The sequence below is a fragment of the Scyliorhinus torazame genome, chromosome 4, assembly GCF_047496885.1.
Source record: "Scyliorhinus torazame isolate Kashiwa2021f chromosome 4, sScyTor2.1, whole genome shotgun sequence".
Taxonomy (NCBI): domain Eukaryota; kingdom Metazoa; phylum Chordata; class Chondrichthyes; order Carcharhiniformes; family Scyliorhinidae; genus Scyliorhinus; species Scyliorhinus torazame.
In genome coordinates this window covers 298,694,901-298,721,258 of record NC_092710.1, presented here as the reverse complement: position 1 = coordinate 298,721,258, position 26,358 = coordinate 298,694,901, and the positions used below count along the sequence as shown (strand labels likewise).

The window sequence follows — 26,358 nt, the reverse complement described above, 5'->3', positions numbered from 1 at the left end:
TTGTTTGTTATAAAAAAGCTTATATTGTGAACACATTATAAAACACTATGGATGAACATTGCATTTCCCAGATCGAAAGGGTTTATACTGGATGGTTTCCCTGCTACAGCAGATGAAGTTCAGTACCTGGCAGGCAATGGCCTATTTCCAGACGCAGCCGTTTACATTAAGGTTGAAGAGGCTAATGTGATTAATTGGCTCCTTCCCCCAAGACTCGCAAAATGGAAAGAAAAACACAACCAAAAGCTAGAACGCAGGAACAAAATAAAGGAGTTGAAGAAAAAAATAAAGGTATGCGTCAAAGTTTTCTTGGAAATGAAACTTTGTTGTATAAAAAGCGGCCTCATAACTTGTTGTTACTTATTGTAACTAGTCAAACTATATTGAGATAATTTCATTTATGCATTTTTAAATCAGCAAGTATTTTAAGTATTTTTGCAAATTTCTCACTCTGCGGTCATTTCCGTCCCACTAGTCTTCCCTGCACCTGAATCAGGCAGCAGCCATACTAATCTTTACAAATCAGTTTCCTATGATGCACAAAGGACCCCAATGCAATTTAGAGGTACTACTGAGTGGGTTCTAGATGCAGAAAAAACTTGCAGTCAAGGGAAAGACGCCCTACGTGAACAATGTGGGCAGCTGATAATTTGGGCTCCTATCAACCCACCCAAGGACCAATCTTTCTATCAATGCCATGTAGGGTTATATACCCTCCAGGATTACCTTGAATACTCCGGGGATGAAAGGTTAATCTCTAGGGCCCTTCTGAGAGAAACTCATGAGAAAAAGCCATAGATGCAATCAAAAATTGTGTTATCTTTAAATATCTTTGAAAATATTTGTTTACCACTTATAACAAAATAAATTAGACATGAGAAAAAGGCTGTTTGATTGACAGTCATAAATAATCCAGTCCCTTTCCAATGGAGGTGGACATAATGGGATACCAATGGTGGGAATATGAGAGTGAAGATTTAGATAGGTTAGTTAAGTGGCCCAAAATTTGTCAGATGGAGTTTAACATAAATAAGTGTGAGGCTATCCATTTTGGTCAGAAAAAAGGCAACTTATTATCTAAATGGAAAGAAACTTCAGAGTGCTTCAGTGCAGAGGGATCTGGGTGTCCTCGTGCATGAACCTGACGATGTAATTTTTAAGCATTAAAGAAGCTGTTGCTTTATAGCACCAGGGTCCCAGGTTCGATTCCCGGCTTGGGTCACTGTCTGTGCGGAGTCTGCACGTTCTCAGGAGTCTGCACGTTCTCTCTGTGTCAGCGTGGGTTTCCTCCGGGTGCTCGGGTTTCCTCCCACAAGTCCCGAAAGATGTGCTGTTAGGTCATTTGGACATTCTGAATTCTCCCTCTGTGTACCCGAACAGGCGCCGGAGTGTGGCGACTAGGGGCTTTTCACAGCAACTTCACTGCAGTGATAACAGAAGCCTACTTGTGACAAAGATTATAATTATCAAAAGCAAATGTGCTGTAGATGTCGATATCTGGTGCACCTGCCACCGTGAGCAGCAACGCAATTCGCCTCTCGTCAGGCTGTGCCTACAGGCCAAGGGCGGTAACATAAAGCTGAAACTCCTGTTTGAAAAAACGCCTGTTTTTGTCTACATTACCCGATACTTAAAGCTGGTGGGGTGCCTTTAAACACTCCATCTTGAGCTTCACCATCTTTTATTGCATTGAGTCATCACAGGCTGTAGTTTACCAGGTCAGTTGAAGAATCTTTTTATTTATTTCGTTCTTCGGTACCATGTTGTGTTCTGTTGTCTTGTCCTTGCAATGACTCATACAGAACTGCTGATGACTTACTTAGAATGAGGATTTTTTTTAGAATAAATTTAGAGTACCCAATTCATTTTTTCCAATTAAGGGGCAATTTAGCGTGGCCAATCCACCTACCCTGCACATCTTTGGGTTGCGGGGGCTAAACCCACGCAAACACGGGGAGAATGTGCAAACCCCACACGGACGGTGACCCAGAGCCAGGATCGAACCTGGGTCCTCGACGCCGTGAGACAACAGGGCTAACCTACTGCACCACCGTGCTGCCCAATGATTTATTATTTAACATGAGAAAGGATAACATACAGAATGCTGTATAGACTAGGCTGCTCTGGATGTGTGACTGTTCTGACGATAGCCGGATGTCACGTGACTGATGTCTGATGCCACCTACTGGTGGGAGGTCGCATTGCTGAGAGTATGCAATATTATTCACAGGCATATCACCACACCGAATGCCATAATTGTGCTGAAGATGAACTTGGTGCCCAATTCATTGTACCAAGAGCAACCAAGGAGTGCGAGCTACCCACATGTGAAAATGACAAAGACATTGACAGCAATGCCAATGGGGTCTGCTGTCAATGTCTTATTAATTACATTGTTAGGGTCCAATAGCAATTTGTTAAATGGCAAGTACATTGTAAAGGTTGGGTTTGGAATTGGGTTTATTGTCACGTGTACCGAGGTACAGTGAAAAGTACTGTTCTGCGTACAGTCCAAACAGATCGTTCCATACATGAAAAATATAGGACGTACAATAGATACACAATGTAAATACATAGACGCAGGCATCGGGTGAGCATACGGAGTGTAGTACTACTCAGTGGAGAAGATGCGTGGAGAGATCAGTTCAGTCCATTCGGGGGTCATTCAGGAGTCTGGTAACAGCGGGGAAGAAGCTGTTTTTGATTCTGTTAGTGCGTGTTCTCAGACTTTTGAATCTCCTGTCTGATGGAAGAGGTTGGAAGAGGGAATAACATAGGTGGGAGGGGGGTCTTTGATTATGCTGCCCGCTTTCCCAAGGCAGTGGGAGGTGTAGACAGTCAGTGGATGGGAGGTGGGTTTGTGTGATGGACTGGGCTACTTTCACGACTCTCTGGATTTTCTTACAGTCTTGGACCGAGCAGTTGCCATACCAGACTGTGATGCAGCCAGATTTAATGACAATTGAAATGAAATGAAATGAAAATCGATTATTGCCACAAGTAGGCTTCAAATGAAGTTACTGTGAAAAGCCCCTAGTCGCCACATTCCGGCGCCTGTTCGGGGAGGCTGGTACGGGAATTGAACCGTGCTGCTGGCCTGACAGTTACATTATCACGGCAAGTTCATTATTAAACAGGCTATGGGTATGAATGCACCTCAACGAGCTATATTAGCACCTAACACTGCCTGATCTCTGAACAAATGTTCAGTTTCAGAAGGAAATTTTTAAAAAGATAGAAATGTGAACAGTTGTTTCTTAAGTTTCCTTTAAAGGTTTTGTTTTCTGTTACAGTGACCCCCATGAGAATCTGTGCCCTCAATTGCTTTATTTGCTTGGCTGATTTGTTAATTTATCGCCTTTTTATTGATTGGTCATACCAAAAGAGTATAAATGGCGACACCTAGAACACTGAGGGAGGAACTTAGAGAATCTGTGGGTGTGATTTAATGGCTTCAATGTGCCCGACTTGGTGGCGCGATGAGTCCGTTGAATCGCGTGAGAGGCTTCTCGTGAAATTCGAGATGCTCGAAATGTCTCGCAAGATCCAATGGAATCTCGTGAGGCGTTGCGATCTGGATCTCACCCTCACTGGGCGAGATCCAGATTAGCATTGTTAAGTGAGCCATTAGGCTCATTTAAATACATCTGCGCCGGATTTTCCTGGCGCCCGGGACCGATTGGCCTCACCTGGGAGACCTTGCCAGGGCACTGTTTAGCACTCGTTTCCACAAATGTGGCCCAGGCATAACGGAACCTGGTGGGTCTCCCATGCAATTAGGGGACCTGGGTGGTCCTCTGGCACCCAGGCATCTTGGCACTGGCACCAGGGTGTCAGGCTGGTTGTGTAAAGGTGCTCATACTAGTGTTCGGGCCCAGGGTGCTCATAAGAGGTGAAGTGAGGGGAAGGACATTGGTGCAATGGGGGGGTCTGACGAGTTGAGTTTGTCAGTGCAGGAAATTATGTATTCCCCGCCGAGGCCGAGAAATATGGCAAACTGTCATTACACAGCAGCGCTGAGAGACACATAAATGCACTCGAAATGGGATTCTCTTTTTGTCCCGTTCATTCGTACCCTGGGACTTTGTTTTGCTGTTTTAAAATATACCTAGTTTAAGTACATGTGAGCTTCAGACTCATTGTTCCTCAACATACATTTGGAAATATCACCTGCATTGCTGAGAAAACCGATAGCACCTTGGAAGGCAGCAGCATAAACCCTCGTAGTCACAAGCCACAATGGGCTGGATTCTCCATTTGGGAGACTGAGGGCTGGATTCTCCGTTTCTGAGGCATGTTGATGCCAGCGGAGGAAGTGTGGTGTTTTATGATTGAAAAAACTGCACAACAGCTGCACCGATTCAGCTACTTCAAATGGGCTAGCACCATCGCCACGTGGAACGCAATCAATTCCATGGAAAACGGTGCCGGATTCACCGGGTCCGTGATTGGCACTCATGAGGCTCACACACTGCAGCCGCACTTAATCAGTCCTTCCGCTCACACACACCATCCCAGCCAACAAGATGGCTGGAAGGAGAGCAGCACCATAGTTCAGGGATGCTGAGCTAGACATTCCCCTGGACGCCGTGGAGGAGAGACGGATGACCCGAAACCACGGCCTGGTAGGAAAGACGCCAGGCACAGCAGTCCCCCGTGCCTGGTGACAGGTCGCAGAGGCGCTCAGCGCCCAGGGCAACGTTGTTCGGACTGGCATGCAGTGCCGGAAGAAACTGCACAACCTTCTCAGGGTGGCCAGGGTGAGTTGGCTGCACCGTGCCCCGGCACTAACCCCACCCCCCACACATCCGTAACCTGGCCTCTACCCCAAACCCCAACCTGCCCACATGCCAGCACCCATGCCAGCAACCACCATGGTTGGATGCCCACACCACTGAGGCCACTATCTACCCAACCCCTGGGCTGCGTGCGTCGGACCGTCTAAAGGTTTTGCTGTTTGTATCTCCTCCGCCCTCCCCCCGAGCAGCGACCAGGCCCATCTCGGAAGGTTCGCCCCAGGAGATGCGCGCCAATGGGGACCCTTGTCGCAGGGCAGGAGTCACAGTAGGCTGCCTCCACTTCTGCTGCACCTAAGTGTAGTGTTAGGACCTGTGAGGCCAGAAAGTTAGACACCGGTTAGGTTGGCATGGGTGGAGGGCACAGTTTAGTTATAGGGGTTAGGGCACAGACTGTATAAAGGGCAGCACGGTAGCACAAATGGAAAGTACTGTTACTTCACAGCGCCAGGGTCCCAGGTTCGATTCCCTGCTGCGTCATTGTCTGTGCGGAGTCTGCACGTTCTCCCCGTGTCTGCGTGAGTTTTCTTCAGGTGCTCCGGTTTCCTCCCACAGTCCAAAGACGTGCAGGTTAGGTGGATTGGCCATGATAAATTGCCCTTAGTGACCAAAAAGGTTAGGAGGGGTTATTGGGTTACGGGGATAGGGTGGAAGTGAGGGCTTAAGTGGGTCGGTGCAGACTCGATGGGCTGAATGGCCTCCTTCTGCACTGTATGTTCTATGTTTGTTCTATATATTTCTTCCCAATAAACACCTGTTAACACCATTAAATCCTACCTTGGTACTCTGTTTGATGGGTGTGGGGGTGTGCTGGTCTGGGCTGGCCGGAGGGAGGGGGAGGTGTGACCAGTGCACGCACTGTGGGGGGACACAGAACCTACACATCTACTAGGGCTATGGAGAGGGCTTTAAACTAAATAGAGAGGGGGGGGGTCAATTGTAGGGGAAACTAGAAAACCCAATTTAAAGGAGGAGGTAAAGAGTGCAAGTTACGAATGTGGTGGATGGTTAACAGAAAATAAAATTGAGGGACAGAACAGGTGAATGCCTTTATGCACCAAAGAATTATAGAATAGTAGGCAAATTTAACATTAAAACAAATTTAAAAGCTTTATATCTAAATGCAAGAAGTATTTGTAACAAAGCTAATGAGCTAACGGCGCAAATTGAAACTAAAGGTTATGTGTTCTGCGTTCTGGAATTAAACAAAGGAAATTACGTTGGCTTGAGGACAGATTTGGCCCGAGTAGACTGGGCAGGAAGGCTAAAAGGTAGGACAGCTGTGACCAGAGGCAGCTGTTTAAGGAGATCCTCAATTCCTCATAACTAAAATATATCCCATGAGGAAGAAAGATGGAAAGAGGGGTAAAAAACATCCATGGCTAAACAAGGAGGTCCGGGACATTATAAGGACAAAAACTAAGGTATATCATATTGCAATGGCCAGTGGCAGGCTGGAAGATTGGGATACTTTAATCATAAACAAAGGTATGCTAAAAAAAGCTATAAAAAAGCTAAGATAAATTGCGAAAAAATTCTAACACAGAATATCAAAAAGGATAACTAAAGCTTCTACAGGTACATAAAGGGGAAGAGAATTGCTGAGGTGAATGTTGGCCCATTGGAAAATGAAACCGATGAGCTAATGGTGGGGAACACGGAAATGGCAAAGATGCTAAATCAATAACTTGCCTTTGTTTTCACGGTGGAGGACACCAGTACCATTCCTATAGGAACGGGCAATTCAGAGGTAATAGAAAGGGTGAAACGTGAAACAATCAGCATTAATTTAATAATCTTTATTGTCACAAGTAGGCTTACATTAACACTGCAATGAAGTTACTGTGGAAAGCCCCAAGTCGCCACATTCCGGCGCCTGTTCGGTAACATTCAGAATGTCCTATTCACCTAACAGTACGTCTTTCAGGACTTGTAGGAGGAAACCGGAGCACTGAAAAGGTGCTCACCAAACTGTTGGGATTGAGGGCAGCCAAATCCCCAGGGCCTGATGGCTTGCATCCTAGAGTGTTAAAGGAAGTGGCAGCAGAGATAGTGGATCCATTGGTTATAATATTCCAAACTTCTCCGGCAATGGGAAAGGTTCCAGTGAATTGGAAAAATGCTAAAGTAACACCCTTATTTAAAAAAGGAGGGAGGCAGATTGTGGGTAATGTAAAAAGCAAAGTGGATAATGGGGATACGTAGATGTAGTATATCTGGACTTCTGGAAGGTGCCCGATAAGGTGCTGCAGAGAAGGTTAATTCACAAAATCAGATTACATGGGATTAGGGGTAATTTATTATTGCTATCTTGGATAGCAGACTGGCTGATGGAAAGGAGACAGAGAATCGGGATAAATGGGTCTTTTTCTGGATGGCAAGATGTAACTAGTGGGGTTCCACAGTGTTCGGTCCTTGGAACCCAGCTATTTACAATCTAAATTAACGACTTGGATACAGGGATAGTAGGTTCTATACTCAAATTCGCAGATGACACAAAAATAGGTGGGACAGTAAGTTGCAATGAGGAAATAAAAATGTTACAAATGGATATAGATAGGTTAGGAGAGTGGGCCAAAATGTGGCAGATGGAGTTTAATGAGGATAAGTACATTTTGGTCGAAAAAATGGAAAGGTAATTTATTATCTAAATGGGGAGATACTTTGGGGTACTCCGATGCAGAGGGAGCTGGGTGTCCTCGAAAACGAGCATGCAGGTGCAGCAAATAATAAGGGAAACAAATGGAATGTTGACATTTATAGCAAAAGGAATTGAGTATAAAGGTAAGGAAATGTTGTTGCAACTATACTAGGCATTGGTAGACTGCATATGGAGTATTGTGCACAGTGTTGGTCCCCTTCGTTGAGGAAAGATGCAGTGGCATTAGAGGTAGTTCAGAGGAGGTTCAATAGATTGATTCCAGAGATGAGGGGAAATTGGATGGATTAGGCCTATTCTCTCTAGAGTTTAGATGGGGGGGAGATCAAATCGAGGTATACAAGATGCTAAAAGGTATGGATAAAATAGACGTGGAGCAGATGCTTCCTCTTGTGGGGCAGTCCAAAACGAGAGGCCAGCTGACTGCCCTGCCAGCTGCAGCAATGACGGTCCTTGCCTGGTACCGCACCCTAGTCCAGGGGGGGTACCTCGGGTCCACGCCTCATATCCTGATCACTCCGGCCCTGGTAGCCTACGGTTGCGCCTTTGGAAACATGTCTTAACTCTCCCTCAACAGCCACGGCGCCTGGTTCCCGTTTTTAAATACCACAAGTGAACCTCGCTGTTGTCACTTCCACCTGGCAGAGGCAGAGCATCGAGGGAGGCCGAGACTACCGAGTTGGACCCATTAATTATATGCTAATGGTTTTTACTATACATTTTGCATGCCTACGCCGGTGCGGGGCATTCACGCCGTTATCGAGGCACCGGAGTATGGCTTTCACTTCGGCACCGTATGCGAATCCTGATTTTCAGCTGATGCGTGATTCTCTGCCCGATCGCGATTCGCCATTCCTGCATCGCTGGACAGAGAATTCCACCTATTATCTACATTTTTAAAATTTTTTTAAATTTTTATAAATTTAGGGTACCCAATTCATTTTTCCAATTAAGGGGCAATTTAGCGTGGCAAATCCACCTAGCCTGCACATCTTTGGTTGTGGGGGGGCGAAACCCACGCAAACACGGGGAGAATGTGCAAACTCCACGCGGACAGTGACCCAGAGATGGGATCGAACCTGGGACCTCGCCGCCGTGAGGCAGCAGTGCTAACCACTGCACCACCATGCTGCCCTTATTATTATCTACATTTATAGAAATACATTTAGAATTGAGTTATCTTCTTGTGACGGAAACTTTAAATGGTATTTTGAACTAATTGTAAAATGATTTTAAAATATTATTGTTTCTGACTAAACTACATGTTGAAATCTTTATACTAACCAGCCAATCATTATTACCTTACATTCTAGGATGAAAAAATTGCTAAAAGAAGAGAGGAACTTTTAGCAGAGCGAGCTGAAAGAAAGAAAGAAAATGAGGTAAAATTGAGTTGTGATAAGAATGGAATTCTGGAAATCCACTGAAGTTTCATTTGCATCTAAAACAGAAACACAAGTGAGCATTTTGGGTGAAGATTCTTCCTGAGAATTTTGGACCAAAATATTGATATTTTCCGTTTTCAGATGATAACTATTTTCAACCTTATCTGGTTTTATTTCCACTTTTCAGTTTGCACATTTATATTTTGTTTATCGTGATATTATCTGTATGTCAAAGGAATTGATTAAACTATATATTCAATTATATTTGTTTCAAAAACATTGAGACATCGAATTCAATGCAAAAGCACAACCAAAAACAGATTGGATTTTACACCAATTCCACATTTTATAATTGTTGTACAATTTATTCCTAATTCTTTGAAATGCATGCTTTTCAGCAAGTGTTTTGGGGGTTGAGTTTTCAAGTGGAATGTTATAATGCTATAAAAAAAAATTACACAGTACAATGAGAAACATAGAAACATTTTACGTGTGAAAGAAATTCAGCATTGCAAAATTATTTTTAATAATTCCCTTCATGTCTTTTATACGCCCTTTCCAGTAGAAGACATGGTGTAGAGTGTCAGACAGACCACCTTGTATACACAACAACTTCCACATATTTGTTCTCGTTCAGTGTACCGGAAGTCAAATGCATGGACAAAGTGTGTGATCTTGCCCATGCTAGGTTATCCACTGGTCTAAGACTTAGTTGAAGACAATTGTGAACCAATCAACTTTAACAGAAATCAATGGGACTTGACACAGATAAATCTCCTAGACCTGACGATCTACATCCCAGAGTGTTGAAAGAGGTGGCTGTAGAGATAGTGGGTGAAGTTTTCTGGCCCTTCCCGCCGATGGGATCTTTTGGACCCATCAATAACGACCTCCCGTGGCACATTCCCCGGTGGAGAAAGGTGCAGGGCAGGCAAAACACCGGCCAGTGGTTGGCCGCCTCTGCCACTGGCAAATTCACCCATGAGGGGTGAAACGTCCTGCCCAGTAGCAGTTTCAAAACAATGGAATGGTTCCTGCAGATTGAAACGTGGCAAATGTAATCCCCCATTTAAGAAAGGAGGGAGGAAAAAACAGGAACTACTGAGAGGTCGGATAAGTTGGAGTTATTCCCCCATGGAACAAAAAAGGCTGAGGAATGACTTAATTGAGGAGTACAAAATTATGAGGGGAAGGGATAGAGTGAACAGGATAAAATTGTTTCCCTTGGTTGTGAATTCCAGAACCAGGGGGCATAAATTCAAGATAAGTGGCAGAAGGTATTGAGGGGACATGAGGAAGAACGTTTTTACACAGAGGGTAGTGGAAGTCTGGAATTCGCTGCCTGCTTTGGTGGTGGAGGCAGAGATCCTAAACTCTTTTAAAAAGTACCTGGATCTGCACCTTAAGTGCTGTAAGATACAGGGCTATGGGCTGGGTTCAAGAAGATGGGATTATAAAGAGCACCTGGGTGTCCTCGGTGTTAAGTAATGGGTTAAGAGACATTGTAATTAGTTGTCTCATTTATGTTAAGTATCCATTAATTGACACTGATATGTAAAGGGGCTTCAGGTGGCCTCTGTCAGGTGATGTATAGTGAGAGTTTTATGCAAAGGCTGTTGGAAGGAAATAAATGTATGTTTGTGAAAAAGGAACAGAACTTTAGACTCTTCATATCACAGCAACTAAAACGTCTAACAATTGGTAGCAGAGGATGGTTGCTGTGTAAATGTGAAGGGTTGAAAGATACAACTTTCCAGATCAAACCAAGGAGTGAGTGAGAATTTAAAAAAAAAAGGGATATATGGCTAAACCGAGGATAAAGATGGCTGGATATGACTATCCTCCCTTATTTTCTGAAAGGGAATTGTACGACCAATGGAGAAATGCAGTAGTTATGTGGACTAAGGTAACTGCTTTGGGAAAGAGAAAACAAGGTATGGCATTGGCTCTTTCTCTACCATCTGGCAGTAAAATCCAAAACAAAGTGCTTTCTGAGCTGGAATTGGAAGAGTTAGACTCAGAAGAAGGTCTGGAGACTTTATTACATTATATGGATACGATTTATAAGAAAGATGACTTGTTAAGTGCGTATGAAGCATGGTCGGATTTTGATAAGTTCTGGAAAATGGAGGATATCTCCATGGCAGACTAAAAAATGGAATTTGGCAGACTATATAAAAGGCTGCAGAAACACAACCTGGAATTTCCACAGTCTGTGTTGGCCTTTAAATTACTTGACTGTGCTAGAGTGAGCAACATGGATAGGCTCCTGGTTTTGACAGGAGTTCAGTTTACTGATAAGGATACCTTGTTCGAACAGATGGCAAAAGCTTTACAAAAGTTTCTGGGGAAATATTCGATTCCGATGGCTCTGATGAGCCAAATAGGTCAGCCTGCAATAAGGCAGAATATGGAAGATACACTACTAACAGGATGGCGAAATCGTATGGCTACGAACAGGGCTCAAGACTATAGAAGGAGACCGAGACAAGGAAATTAAGAAGACACAAACCCAGTTAGAACTTACAATAGGAAGATGAACCCCAGAAATGCACGGGGCATGATAAATCGATGTTTTTGATGTGACTCAATAACATTATGCTTTCAACTGTCCAACTCGTTATGATAGAGTGTTTGAAGCGACACATGGCACGGAAGAGTCAGAAGAGGAAAAAGATAGTGACCAGAAAGAAGGCATTGTCCTATTGACAAGCAGTTTTACACCGGTAATGAGGGTGTTGGTTGCAGATTCCTTCAACTGTGCTGTATTGCACAGTGGCTGCACATCTACTGTGTGTGGAATTGACTGGTTAAAATGTTACCTGGACTCTTTGAATGCTGAAAATCATAACAAGGTTAAGGAATTTGAAAGTTCCACAAGTTTCAGGTTTGGGGATGATAATACTCTGAAGTCGCTGAAAAGAGTGGTGATCCCTTGCAATATTGCCGGAGTGAATCATCTCATTAGCACGGATGTTGTATCGATGCTTTTGAGCACCTTTGCTTCTGAGCAGACCGTCGATGAAGAAAGCACACATGAAACTGGATATGAAACAGGATAAGACAACAGTCTTTGGAAAGACGGTGGACATACAATTTACACAGTCGGGACACTATTGTATTCCATTACTGACAAATAATATTTCAAGTAGAGTGGTTATGGATGTGTTAATGGCAGTTGAAAATGGGACTTTAGCTGATAAAAAGCTTGTGGTATTAAAACTGCATAGGCAATTTGCACATCCGTCTCCTCGGAGACTGAAAAATGTATTAAAGGATGCAGGGGTAAGGGATGACGACTATACTAAACTGATAGAACAGGTTAGTGACTGCTGTGAAGTTTGTAGGAAGTATAGAAGGACACCAGCACGACCGATAGTAACCCTACCTTTGGCCAGGGATTTTAACAACATTGTGGCCATGGACCTTAAGATCTGGGATAAAGCAAATAATATATTTATTTTGTAGATTTAACAACCAGATTTAGCCAATCAACGATTGTACGAAGTAAAGAAAAGAGAGTAATTCTGGATCAAATCGTGGAAAAATGGATAGGGACAAGAATGGGTCCACCGGCAAAATTCCTACGGACAATGGAGGAGAATTTGCTAATGATGAGTTTAGGGATATATGTGAAAACATGAATATCAGAGTTATGAATACGGCTGCAGAAAGCCCATTTAGTAATGGTGTCTGTGAAAGAAATCATGCTGTCATCGATGACATGATTTGGAAAATTTTGGAAGATCGACCAAATTGCAGGCTAAATTCAGCTTTAGCATGGGCAGTAAATGCAAAGAATTCATTGCAGATGGTTGGGGTCCTTATCAATTAGTGTTTGGTAGAAATCCTAAAATTCCGTCCATTTTGGATGACCAGCCTCCAGCTTGGGAGGGGACTACAATTAGCTCTGGTTTTGCTGAACATTTAAATGCATTACATCGCAGTAGGAGCAGAAGTCTCTGAAAGAATTCGCAGAGCTTTAAGACATAACGTACAGCCATCAGATGCCGTTTTTCAGCAAGGAGACATGATATACTATAAGAGAGACAATTGTAATCATAGATCATAGATTATCATAGAATTTACAGTGCAGAAGGAGGCCATTCGGCCCATCGAGTCTGCACCAGCTCTTGGAAAGAGCACCCTACCCAAGGTCAATACCGCCACCCTATCCCCATAACCCAGTAACCCCACCCAACACTAAGGGGAATTTTGGACACTAAGGGCAATTTATCACGGCCAATCCACCTAACCTGCACATCTTTGGACTGTGGGAGGAAACCGGAGCACCCGGAGGAAACCCACGCACACACGGGGAGGACATGCAGACTCCGCACAGACAGTGACCCAAGCCGGAACCGAACCTGGGACCCTGGAGCTATGAAGCAATTGTGCTATCCACAATGCTACCATGCTTCCCCTGTTCCATCCATTAAGTTCCATCCGGAAGAACCTTTTCCGTGCAAATCCATCTGTGGTATAGACCTCTTTGTCCCCTATCCGGTACTTCCGTGTATACCCCAAATTCACTCCAAATATGCAATTCTTGCTGTTTAGCTTCTTTGATAACTTTTTCATCTAATTTATTTGAAGCCACCAAAATCTCACGTAATTTTAAGACATAACGTACAGCCATCAGATGCTGTTTTTCAGCAAGGAGGCATGGTATACTATAAGAGAGACAATTGTAATCATAGATCATAGATTATCACAGAATTTACAGTGCAGAAGGAGGCCATTCGGCCCATCGAGTCTGCACTGGCTCTTGGAAAGAGCACCCTACCCAAGGTCCTACCCAAAATCTCACGTAATAAATGGAAAGGCCCAGGGAAGATCATAGGCATAGATGGCAAAACAATTATTTTGCAACATGGTAATCAAACTGTTAGGGTACATTAAGCAAGGATAATGGGTACAGATTACAAATTTTCAAACTTAGACAGAGCAGACAAACATGACGAGGAACCAGAGTCACCTGGTACGCATGTGTTACAGAACGATGAGGACCAATTAGCTGATATAGACAGGGTTTCTGTGGAGGAACACAACACTTCTGATGAATTAGAACAGGCCATTTTTCTGAAAGAGCAACTGCCAAAAGTTGGTACAAAAGTGACATACTTGCCTGAAGGGTCTAGTCAATGGAAGGATGCAACTGTTATTAGTAGAGCAGGGAAGGCCACTGAAAAGTATAAACATTGGTTGAATGTACAGCATTCAGGGGAAGGAGTCAAGACAATGGATTGGGAAAACAAAGTTCAAAAATGGAGGGCACAGAAACACAGTGCCAGTTCAGATAGTACATCGGATAGTGAACAGGTCCGCAGGAAAAGGTCGAGAACTATTGAAAGGACATCCCACAGCAGAAGGGAAAGATCAAGCAGTAGCAGTACAGAACGAGATACCAGGCGGGAGAGGGGACGTAGTTTATCAAGATCTCGGAACATGAGTAAGACTACGAATACTAATAGGAGTAGAAGTCCACATGCACGTGAGATTTTGGTGGCTTCAAATAAATTAGATGAAAAAGTTATCAAAGAAGCTAAACAGCAAGAATTGCATAGTTGGAGTGAATTTAGGGTATACACGGAAGTACCGGATAGGGGACAAATAGCTCTATCCCACAGATGGATCTGCACGGAAAAGGTTCTTCCGGATGGAACTTATAAGGCAAAGGCCAGGCTTCTGGCAAGGGGATTTGAAGAAAACTTAGAAGATCAGGATTTAAGGGTAGATTTACCTACAGCAGGAAAGGTTATTTTAAAGATCTTCTTGGCTCTATTAGCCACAAAGGCATGGGAATGCAAATCTATAGATATAAAAGCTGCATTTTTGCAGGGGCATCAGCTCCAGAGAGATAGCTAACACAGAAGGGGTACTCTGGAAGTTGAACAAATGTGTATATGGATTAAATGATGCATCTAGAGTCTGGTATTTTTCGGTAAGGCCAGTTTTGTTAAAGTTAGACTGTTGCCAGTTGAAAGCCGATCCTGCAATGTTTTACTGGCACTATAAAGGAAATCTTTCTGGCATTTTTATGATGCATGTCGATGATTTTTTGTGGTTTGGGACTAGTGATTTTGAAGCTATTATAATCTCTGGTTTCAGGAAAGAATTCAGGGTTGGAAGTCAGGCTTCCGGTGCATTTAAATATATTGGACTGGAAATGGGACAGACTAAGTTAGGGGCAACTTTACGTCAGCAATCTTATTTGGAAAGCATCAGCCCAATAGCAATTAGTCGTGGCCGAGTTTCACAAAAAGCATCAATGGTTTCAAAGGTAGAAAAAGTACAACTGCGAAGTTTAATTGGGCAACTGAACTGGTTAGGTAGACAGACTAGACCGGACGTGAGTTTTGATGTCTTAGAGTTGAGTACAAAAATGAATGATCCCAAAGTGAAGACATAATAAGAACAAATAAAGTGTTGGCCAAACTAAAAATGCAGGAGTGTGTTTTGAAGTTCCCGGTTTTCGGTGACCGTAGGCACTTGAAACTCATAGTTTATAGTGATGCGACCTACACAAATTTATGTGATGGGGTTTCAAGCGCAGGTGGTTTCATAATTTTCCTTTTGGGGAACAATTTGTAAATGTTGCCCACTTGTGTGGGAAACAAAGAAAATAAGGAGAGTGGTAAAAAGCACTTTGGCTGCTGCGACGTTAAGCCTTGTAGAGGCGGTGGATATGGCCTTTAATATAAGTATGATATTAACAGAAATTTGGGGATTACGGGACTTGGGTAATATACCTATTGACTGTCACATTGACAATAAATCCCTGTGGGAAAATGTGCACTCTACAAAAAGTGGCAATGAAAAGAAGTTACGGATAGACATCGCAAGTTTGAAGCAGATGTTGGACAGAGGGGAAATAACAAAAATTAAATGGGTCGACAGGAGCTATCAACGAAAAGAGGGGCGAGTTCACAGAAACTTTTGGATATTGTTAATGAAGGGCACTTGTTTCTGTGACTGTTTTTTTTTCTTTCTCGTCCAAACAAAAAAAAGGGGGGAAATCATGTTTGTGTTTTCAAGTTTCTTGAAATTTTGTTTTCACCTAATTATTTTTTTTTTCTCCAAGGAAAGGGAGACTGTTAAGTAATGGGTTAAGAGACATTGCAATGGGGGGTAGATATGTGATTGTGACAGGGGCATTGGAGGGGAGATTAGTGGCGCTGTTAAATGTATACGGTCCCAATTGGGACGATGTAGGATTTGCGAGGAAGGTGGTTGGGGCTATTCTCGACTTAGTCACGCATGAGCTGATTGTGGGGGGGGGACTGGAACCTGGTCCAGGAGCCAAGGTTGGACAGATCACAGCCGCGCTCGCTGGTCCCATCAGGGGGGGCGAAGGCGCTGGCTGGGCTAATGGTGGAAATGGGAGGGGTGGACCCTTGGAGGTTCCTGCACCCAAGGGAACGGGAGTATTCATTTTTCTCAGCAGTCCATAAGGTATACTCGCGGATCGACTTTTTTATGGTGGGGAAGGCTTTGCTGGCTGGAGTCAAGGGGTCGGAATACTCTGCAATTGCAGTGTCAGATCACCACGCTCCACATGGGGTGGATATGGTGCTAGAGAAGGGGCAGCGCAGAGACCGGGGTGGAAACTGGATGTGGGGCTTTTGGGGAACCAAGTATTCTGTGAGAAAATTGAAAAGGTAATTAAGGAATATGTAGGCTTCAATTGTACGGGTGAGGTGTCGAAGGCAGTCATCTGGGAGGCTCTGAAGGCGGTGGTGAGAGGTGAGGTAATTTTGTTTGGGGCTAGGGTGGATAACGAGGAGAGGTTGGAGCGGCAGAGGGTAATAGATGAGATGTTGGAGCTAGATAGGAGGTATGCAGAGGATGGGGATCCGGCGAAGCTGGAAAAGAGGAAGGAACTACAGGCGAGCTTCGACCGACTGTCCACCAGGAAGGCGGTGCGCCAACTGAGACGAGCAAGGGGTGCAGTTTATGAACATTGATATATGTTAGCAGGTCAGCTCCGGAGGGAGGCAGCAGCAAGGGAAATTCTTCAGGTGAATGATAGGGCAGAGAAGTTGGTGGTACCCCAGTGCTGATTAACAAGGTTTTTTTAGGAGTTTTATGAGAGGTTGTACAAGTCAGAGCCACTTGGAGGAGACTGTGAGATGCAGGAATTTCTCGATGGGTTGGAGTACCCGAGGCTAGGGGAGGGGGACAGGGCTACATTAGAAGGAGCAATAGTGGAGCAGGAGATAAAAGATGCGATTGGGAGGATGCAGTCGGGGAAGGTGGCAGGGCCGGATGGGTTTCCGGTGGAATATTATAAAAACTTTAAGGATAGGTTGGCACCCCTGATGGTGGGGATGTTTGAGGAGGCGATAGGGAAGGGGTGTTGCCGCAAACCTTGGGGCAGGCATTGATTTCCCTGTTACTAAAAAAAGATAAGGATCCGACGGAGTGTGGGTCGTATCGGCCCATATCACTTCTGAATGTGGACGTAAAAGTGTTGGTGAAGGTACTGGCGGGTAGGCTGGAGGAGTGCCTTCCGAAGGTAATAGGGGAGGATCAGACGGGGTTCGTGAAAGGGAGGCAGCTGTTTTCGAACATTAGGAGGGTTTTGAACGTTGTTATGGCACCGGCGGAAAGAAAGGAAACAGAGGTAGTTGTGGCATTGGACGCCGAGAAGGCGTTTGATCGGGTAGAATGGGGGTACCTGATGGCAGTGCTGGAGCGGTTTGGGATTGGACCAAGGTTTGTGAACTGGGTAAAGCTATTATATAAGGAACCGAAGGCGAGTGTCCGCACATATAATATCAGTTCGAGATATTTCTCTCTCCACCGAGGGATTAGACAGGGATGTCCTATGTCCCCCCTGCTGTTTGCACTTGCGATTGAGCCATTGGCCATCGCATTGAGAAGTTCGGGAGCATGGAAAGGAATAGTGCGGGGTGGGGGATAGAGCATAGGGTGTCCTTATATGCCGACGACTTCCTGCTGTCTGTGTCGGAGCCGAGTGCGTCGATAGGAGGAATATTGGAGCTACTGCGGGTATTTGGGTCTTTCTCGGGGTACAAGTTGAACCTGGACAAGAGTGAGTACTTTGTGGTGTCTCGGCCGGGGGTGGGGGCAGGGGTGGGGGGGGCTGCCATTCCGTAGAGCAGGGACTCATTTTAGGTATCTGGAGGTGCAGGTTGCCCGGGAGTGGGGGAGGCTTCGCAGGTACAACATCACTAGTTTGGTGGGGAGAGTGAAAGCCGATCTGGCAAGGTGGGACGGCCTTCCTCTGTCACTGGCAGGTCGGGTACAGGCGGTTAAAATGAATGTGTTGCCGCGATGCCTGTTTATTTTTCAATGCCTACCGATTTTCCTGCCAAAGTCTTTTTTCAGGGAGATTGAGGGAAGGATTACCTCATTCATATGGGGAGGGAAGGTGGCCAGAGTGAGAAAGGTGCTGCTACAGAGGGGAAGGCAGGCAGGGGGTTTGGGTCTCCCGAACTTGTTGTACTACTACTGGGCGGCGAATGTGGAGAAAGTGCGGAGCTGGGTCAGAGGGGTGGATTCTCAGTGGGTCAGAATGGAGGAGAGTTTGTGCAGGGGGTCGGGGCTGAAGGCACTTGCAACAGCGCCGCTCCCGTTAGCTCCGGGGAAATATTCAGGGAGTCCGGTAATAATAGCTTCATTGAAAATCTGGAGGCAGTTTCGCCAACACTTCAGGTTGGGGTTAGGGTCAAGGGAAATGCCGATTCGGGGGAACCACAGATTTGAGCCAGGGAGGTGGGATGGAAGTTTTCGGAAATGGGAAGAGAAGGGGATTAAGACGCTAAAAGATTTGTTTCTTCGGGGTCGGTTTGCAGGATTGAGGGAGCTGGAAGCGAAGTATGGGCTAGAGCAGGGAGAAGTGTTTAGGTACATGCAGGTTCGAGATTTTGCCAGGAAGGAGATACAGAGCTTCCCAGAGGAACCGGCCTCCACATTGCTGGAGGAGGTGTTGACGACAAGGGGACTGGAGAAGGGGGCAGTGTCAGCGGTGTATGGAGCCATTTTGAAAGAGGATAAGGCACCACTGGAAGGGATCAAAGCAAAGTGGGAGGAAGAGCAGGGAGAGGTTATAGAGGAGGGGGTCTGGTGTGAGGTGCTCCGGAGAGTGAATGCCTCCACCTCATGTGCGAGGTTGGGGCTGATACAGCTGAAGGTGGTATATAGAGCGCACCTCACGAGGGCGAGGATGAGCCGATCTTTTGAAGGAGTAGAGGATGTGTGTGAGCGTTGCGGGGGGGGGCCGTGAATCACGTTCATATGTTTTGGTCCTGTCCAAAGCTAGGGGAGTACTGGAAGGAGGTGTTTAGGGTAATTTCCAAGGTGGTGCGTGTGAAACTGGACCCGGGTCCCCAGGAAGCCATATTCGGGGTGTCGGACCAGCCAGGGTTGGAAACTGGAGCGGAGGCCGATATCATAGCCTTCGCTTCGTTGATCGCCTGAAGGCGAATCCTGCTGGGATGGAGAGCAGCCTCTCCACCCAGTTCCCTGGCATGGCGGGGGGACCTGTTGGAATACTTGACCCTTGAGAAGGTTAAGTTCGAATTGAGGGGAAGCTCGGAGGGGTTCTACAAGTCATGGGCACTATTTATTATGCACTTTCAAGAACTGGATAACATTGAACATTAGTTGGGGGGGTGGGTGGGGGGGGGGGGGGTCTGGGGGAGGGGGGCTGTGTAGATTAAGGGTGACTATGGGTAATCCCTGATTCCTTTTTGTCATTTGTTTATGTAAACATGCGGGCTGATGTTTGGGGGTTGGTGGGCGGATGGGATCGTTGTTATTATGGGGATTGACATTTCTTGCTGATTATTGTTTATTGTTGATGGGTGTAAATGTGGGAGAAAAGGAGGAGAATTTTAAAAAAAAAATTTTTTTTAAAGAGACATTGCAATTAGTTGTCTCATTTATGTTAAGTATCCATTAATTGACACTGATATGTAAAGGGGCTTCAGGTGGCCTCTGTCAGGTGATGTATCGTGAAAGTTTTGTGCAAAGGCTGTTGGAAGGAAATAAATGTGTGTTTGTGAAAAAGGAACAGAACTTTAGACTCTTCATATCACAGCAACTAAAACATCTAACAGGAGGGTTGGCATGAACAATGGGCAACATGGTGGCCCCGGTTTGCATTGCGGAGCCTGCCACCGGATGACCCCTGCCCCCCACCCCGTCTAACTTTGCACCCCTCGTCCCGTCACTGCCCGGCACTGTGGGGGTTTCTGGCCCCGTCTTTGCTGCCAGGGGTAACATCGGCTGGCACTTCCCATGGCAATGCTACACTCCGCAGTCCCCGTCCAGAACAACCCCCCCCTGGTATGGGCCACGTGAAGCCACGCCGGCGGGTGGTGACCGATTGGGGGGGGGGGGGGGGGGGGGAGTTGTATGGCTGAGGGTGGGGTGCTGGGGTGGTGGAGTGGAGAGTGGAGGCTGAGATGTGGGGTTGGTGGGGTGGGGGCACCCAGATGGCTGGTGTTACCCTGCAGAACCACGGGCCAAGGTGGGTGGTCAGTGGAATGTGCAGCAGGATGGCTTCCTCATAGGCGCGGCATTGGTGGTCCATGCTTGGACACCCCGATCCCACAGCCCATCCTCTGGTGTATCGTGGTCACCCGCCATCACCACACCCACCCCCGCAGTCCCTGGCAGGACCCCCCTAGCCAGCATGATCAGTGTCAGGACCGGCAGCCCATGGTCACGCTCCTGCATGTCCTACCTCCTTGCTCTCCCTCATTGGCCATGGCACCTGTTTCCTGATTTTTAAAGCACAAGTGAACCTCTCTGTCGGGCTTGAAGGATTGAATGATCTACTCCTGCTCCTATTTCTTATAGTCTTAGGTTCTTCAACTGTAAACCAAATCGGGAACTACCGGTATGTAGGAGGAAGTCGCACGTTGTGTGGCTCCTTTTTTGATTTTTTAGAATTTAGTGCCCAGTCCCAGAGGCAATTTTTTGACAAATAAGTGCAGGAAGACATAAGGAAGGAGGGGGATGTCGAAAAACCAAACAAAAACTGTCGTGAAGAAGGGAACGAGTGAAGGATCGCCATTGAGTGAAAGGGTCAGCTCCGCAACTGGAAAGATGGCAGAGGTTGGGTGTGGTGAATGTATTACTACTACCATTCACAATTGTATTACATTACATTACATTGTATTTTGTTGGTGCCCTTGTGGGCTCTGCCCCCTCGGGGGATGTATATAGATCTGCAGCCTGTAGGTGGCACTCAGTACAGAGCAGTCGCAGGCAGGCATAGTTCTAGCTGATTAAAACCACTGTTCACTTCAACTCTCCGTCTCGTGTGAATTGATGGTCACATCAATTTAATCAGCTACAATATCGCGATGGAAGCAGCCCTCAAACCTGATCGACTGAAACTCGACCCTCCGGCAACAGAAGCCAAAGGGATTTTTTCGCACTGGCTCCGCTGTTTTGAGGCCTACATTATCGCCTCCTCCTCGCCCACCGTCACCGAGGAACAGAAACTGAGTCTCCTCCATGCCCGGGTGAACCACAGAATCTCCGTGAAGATCAAGGAAGCGACCACATACGCAGACGCGGTCGCGATCCTGAAAAGGCAGTACATGAGGCCGGTGAACGAAGTGTTCGTGCAACATCTCCTCACCACTCGTCATCAACGCCCCGGGGAATCGCTGGAGGAATACCTATGCGACCTAAAGGTACTCGCTCGAAATTGCAATTATAAGGACGTCATGGCCTCGCAGCATATGGATCTCGCCATCCGGGACACCTATGTGGCTGGGGTCCGGTCCAACTACGTCAGACAACGCTTAGTCGAAAAGGGCGCCCTCGACCTAGAAGAGATGGTAAAACTATCCATCTCCTTAGAAGTAGCGTTTCAGAGCCTCAATGTTTTCCCCTCCGACCACGTGATCCCCTCATGGACACCCGACCAGAGGGTGCCCCAGGCCTGTGCCACGCGGCAGCCCACCCAACCCGGGGTCTGCCCTGCTATTTCTGCGGCCAGAACCAGCACCTCAGGCAGCGTTGCCCGGCTCGGAACGTGACCTGTAACGACTGCAAGAAAGGACACTTTGCCACAGTCTGCCTGGCCAGATCTAAATCTTCGAAATCACAGGCCCGACTTTCAGACTCACAGGCCCGCAGACCCCGCAGCGTTGCGGCGTGCCTGCCGGTACCGCCGCCTTCGGACGCGTTATCAGCCTCGTGCTGTCCGTGGGGCAGCCATCTTTAACCCTACCCAACACGTGCGACTCATGAGGGCCGCCATCTTGGCCACCGTCTTCAATGCCGCCCGACACGTGCGACCGACGGGGGCAGCCATTTTGGGACCAGCCCACCACCTCCGACCACGCCGGCTACCCGCAGCTCGGCGCTGTCACCCTCGACCAGTCAAGGCCCAAGCACCTCAGGAACTTGATGATGATTGTCTGGGTCAATGGGCACGAAACACCCTGCCTGTTTGACTCTGGGAGCACGGGGAACTTTGTACATCCAGACACGGTAAGGCGCTGTTCTCTCCAAATTTCCACCGCATTCCAAACAATCTCCCTCGCTTCTGGGTCACATTCGGGGCAGATCCGGGGCTACTGTGTCGCGAACCTCGCGATGCAGGGCGCCGAGTACGCCAATTTCAAACTGTATGTCCTCCCCGACCACTGCGCTCCTCTCCTGTTGGGACTGGATTTCCAGTGCAGCTCAGGAGCCTGACCCTGAAGTTCGGCGGGCACCTACCGGCTCTCACCCTATGTAGCCTCGCGACTCTTAAGGTCGCTCCTCCCCCGCTCTTCGCGAACCTCACGGCCGACTATAAACTTGTCGCCACCAGGAGCAGGCGGTACAGTGCCCAGGACAGGACTTTTATCAAGTCAGAGGTCCAGCGGCTCTTGAGGGAGGGGGTCATCGAGGCCAGTAATAGCCCCTGGAGAGCTCAAGTGGTCGTCGTCACGACCGGGGAAAAGAACCGGATGGTTGTAGACTACAGCCAAACCATAAACTGGTACACGCTACTCGATGCGTAACCCCTTCGCCGGATAGCGGACATGGTGAATCAGATTGCACATTACCGGGTGTTCTCCACGGTAGACCTGAAGTCCGCATACCACCAGCTTCCAATCCGCCCGGACGATCGCCACTACACGGCCTTTGAGGCAGATGGCCATCTCTTCCACTTCCTCCGGGTCTCCTTCGGCATCACCGACGGGGTCTCGGTCTTCCAAAGAACGATGAACCGAATGGTGGACCAGAACGGGCTGCGGGCCACATTTCCGTACTTGGACAACGTCACCATCTGCGGCCATGATCAGCAGGACCACGACGCCAACCTTCAGAAGTTTCTCCAAACCACCCAAGCCCTCAATCTCACCTGTAACAAGGAGAAATGCTTTTTCCGCACAACCCGCATGGCCATCCACGGCTATGTCGTGGAAAGCGGAGTTCTAGGGCCCGACCCCGACCGCATGCGCCCCCTCCTGCAACTCCCCCCTCCCCTGAAAAGGTGCCTAGGGTTCTTTTCGAATTATGCCCAGTGGGTCCCCAACTATGCGGACAAAGCCCGCCCACTTATCAAAGCCACCATCTTCCCCCTGACGACTGAGGCCCGCCAGGCCTTCAGCCCCATCAAGGCATATATTACCAAAGCCACCATGCGCGCGGTGGATGAGTCCATCCCCTTCTAGGTGGAGAGCGACGCATCAGAGGTCGCCCTCGCCACTACCCTTAACCAGGCAGCCAGGCCCGTAGCCTTTTTTTCCCGTACCCTCAACGCCTCCGAGATTCGACACTCCTCAGTCGAAAAAGAAGCTCAAGCCATTGTGGAAGCTGTGCGGCATTGGAGGCACGACCTGGCTGGTAGGAGGTTCACCCTCGTCACCGACCAACAGTCGGTAGCCTTCATGTTCAACAATACACAGCGGGCAAGATCAAGAATGATAAAATCTTGAGGTGGGGGATCGAACACTCCACCTATAACTACGATATTGTATATCGTTCAGGGAAGCTCAACGAGCCCCCAGATGCCCTGTCCCGCGGCACATGCGCCAGCGCGCAAGATAACCGACTCCGGGCCATCCACAATGACCTCTGTCACCCGGGGGTCACCCGGCTCCTCCACTACATCAAGGCCCGCAACCTGCACTACTCCACCGAGGAGGTCAGGGCCATGACCAAGGACTGCCAAATCTGCGTGGAGTGTAAGCCGCACGTCTGATAAGGCCTACCGGGTGAAGGCATCCCGGCACTTTGAGCGCCTCAGCATCGATTTCAGTGGGCCCCTCCCCTCCACTGACCGCAACGCGTATTTTCTTAACGTCGTTGACGAGTACTCCCATTTCCCCTTTGCAATCCCATACCCCGACATGACCGCGGCCACTGTCATTAACGCTCTGCATAGTATCTTCACCCTGTTCGGTTTCCCCACTTACGTCCACAGTGACCGGGGATCCTCGTTTATGAGCAACGAACTGCGCCAGTACCTGCTCGGTAAGGGCATCGCCTCGAGCAGGACTACCAGTTACAACCCCCGGGGAAACGGACAGGTGGAGAGGGAGAGTGCGACAGTATGGAAGGCTGTCCTCCTGACCCTACAGTCTAGGAGTCTCCCAGTTTCCCGCTGGCAGGAGGTCCTCCCCGACGCGCTCCACTCCATTAGGTCACTCCTTTGCACAGCCACGAACGAGACCCCTCATGACCGCCTAATTGTTTTCCCCAGGAAATCCACCTCCGGGGTCTCTCTTCCGTCCTGGCTGATGACACCGCGGCCTGTCCTCCTCCGAAAGCACGTGAGGAGCCATAAGTCCGAACCCCTGATCGAGAGGGTCCAGCTCCTTCACGCGAACCCCCAATATGCCTACGTGGTGCACCACGACGGCCGACAAGATACCTTCTCCCTCCGGGACCTGGCACCCGCCGGTTCCCCTGCGACCATCATCTACCCCCCCCCCCACCCTACACCGAACATCACCCCCACCCCTACATAGCCTACACCCCCCCTCCCCCCATCGCCGATCTACAGGGCTGAAGCTCCCGAAGACATGCTCCCGGAGTCAACACCCGTGCCCGCAGCGACGAGTTCAACACCCGTGCCCGCAGCGACGAGTTCAATACCCAGTTCCCGCAGCGAAACCAGAGCTCGGGCGATCGCAGCGAACAATCAAGGTGCCAGACAGACTCAACCTGTGAGCCCCGCTGGACTTCAATTTTTAACAGGGTTGAATGTGGTGAATGTATTACTGCTACCATTCACCATTGTATTACATTACATTGTATTGTATTATGTTGATGCCCTTGTGGGCTCCGCCTGTGGCCCACCATTGTATTACATTACATTGTATTATGTTAGTGCTCTTGTGGGCTCCGCCTATGGCTCCGCCCCTTCGGGGGAGGTATATAGATCTGCAGCCTGTAGGCGGCACTCAGTACAGAGCAGTCGCAGGCAGGTACAGTTCTAGCTGATTAAAACCACTGTTCACTTCTACACTCCGTCTCGTGTGAATTGATGGTCACATCACTGGGTCACACTGCTTACGGCAGAAGAGATGACCGAGGTGATAGCTTTGGAACTCGAGAAATATGGAGGTGATGAGGAAGGAGATGATGGCAGCGCTGAAGGTGCTGGTGGAGGAAGCGATTGCCCCGGTGAAGGCGGCTGTGTCGAGGACTTCGGCTGAGCTGCGGGAGCAGGGTAAGAAAATGAAGGGAGTGGAGGAGGCCTTGTCACAACAGAGCGATCAGCTCATCTTGATTGCTGAGGAACTGCAGAAGGTGGTCGAGGCCAACAAAGGATTGCGAGCCAAGTTGGAGGACCTGGAAAACAGATCGAGGCAGCAAAACTTGAGGACCGTGGGCCTGCCCGAAGGGGCAGAGGGCCTGAGGCTGGCTGAGTACTTTGCCAAGATGTTGGCAGAGCTGTTGGGGAAGGGGGAAGGTCCCTCCCGGTACAAACTGGATCGGGCTCGTCGGTCGTTGAGGCCCAAACCAAAGGCGAATGAGCCGCCAAGAGAAGTGATTATTTGCTTCCACAGGCACCACATGAAGGAAAAGGTCCTGAGTTAGGTGAAGCAGAAGCGGGAGGTGCAGTGGGCTGAAGCTGGTATATTCCAGGACTTAACTATGGGGTTGGCAAGTAGACGGGCGGCCTTCAGCCGAGGGAAGACAGCACTGTGTAATTGTGGTGTGCAATTTGGCGTAGTGAACCCAGCTAAGTTTGTGACAATGGTTTTCTGGGGTTTGTGTATTTGCACTGGTTTTGTTTGTTTCAAGGGGATTTCTTTGTTTTCCTGGGACCGGGTTGGGGGGAGGGTATTGGAGGGAATTGTAGCCCGGGCAGGGGCCTCCACACCAGCAAGCTTATTTCGGCTAGTGAACGAAGATGTGGGGGGGGGGGGGGGGGGCTGCGGTCTTTGGGGCCTGCTTGAACGGTTTCAATGGGCCTAGGAGGTGTGAAAAGGGGAGGGGGGCTGAGAGACCCCCGGTCAAGATAGTCAGGTGGAACATGAGGGGTTTGGGGGGGCCAGTGAAAAGGCCGAAGGTGTTTGCATGC

General features: G+C 47.9%; 1 protein-coding gene across 3 annotated transcripts in view; it reads left to right on the top strand.

Moving 5' to 3' along the window:
* Window positions 1–26,358, top strand: part of ak9 (adenylate kinase 9) — a 544,334-nt gene that overhangs the window by 358,936 nt on the left and 159,040 nt on the right. For all 3 annotated transcript variants that reach the window (XM_072499993.1, XM_072499992.1, XM_072499994.1), the window contains exons 26-27: window positions 72–291; window positions 8,769–8,837. In XM_072499993.1, the coding sequence (XP_072356094.1) occupies window positions 72–291; window positions 8,769–8,837 (289 nt within the window). The remainder of the gene's footprint in view (window positions 1–71; window positions 292–8,768; window positions 8,838–26,358) is intronic.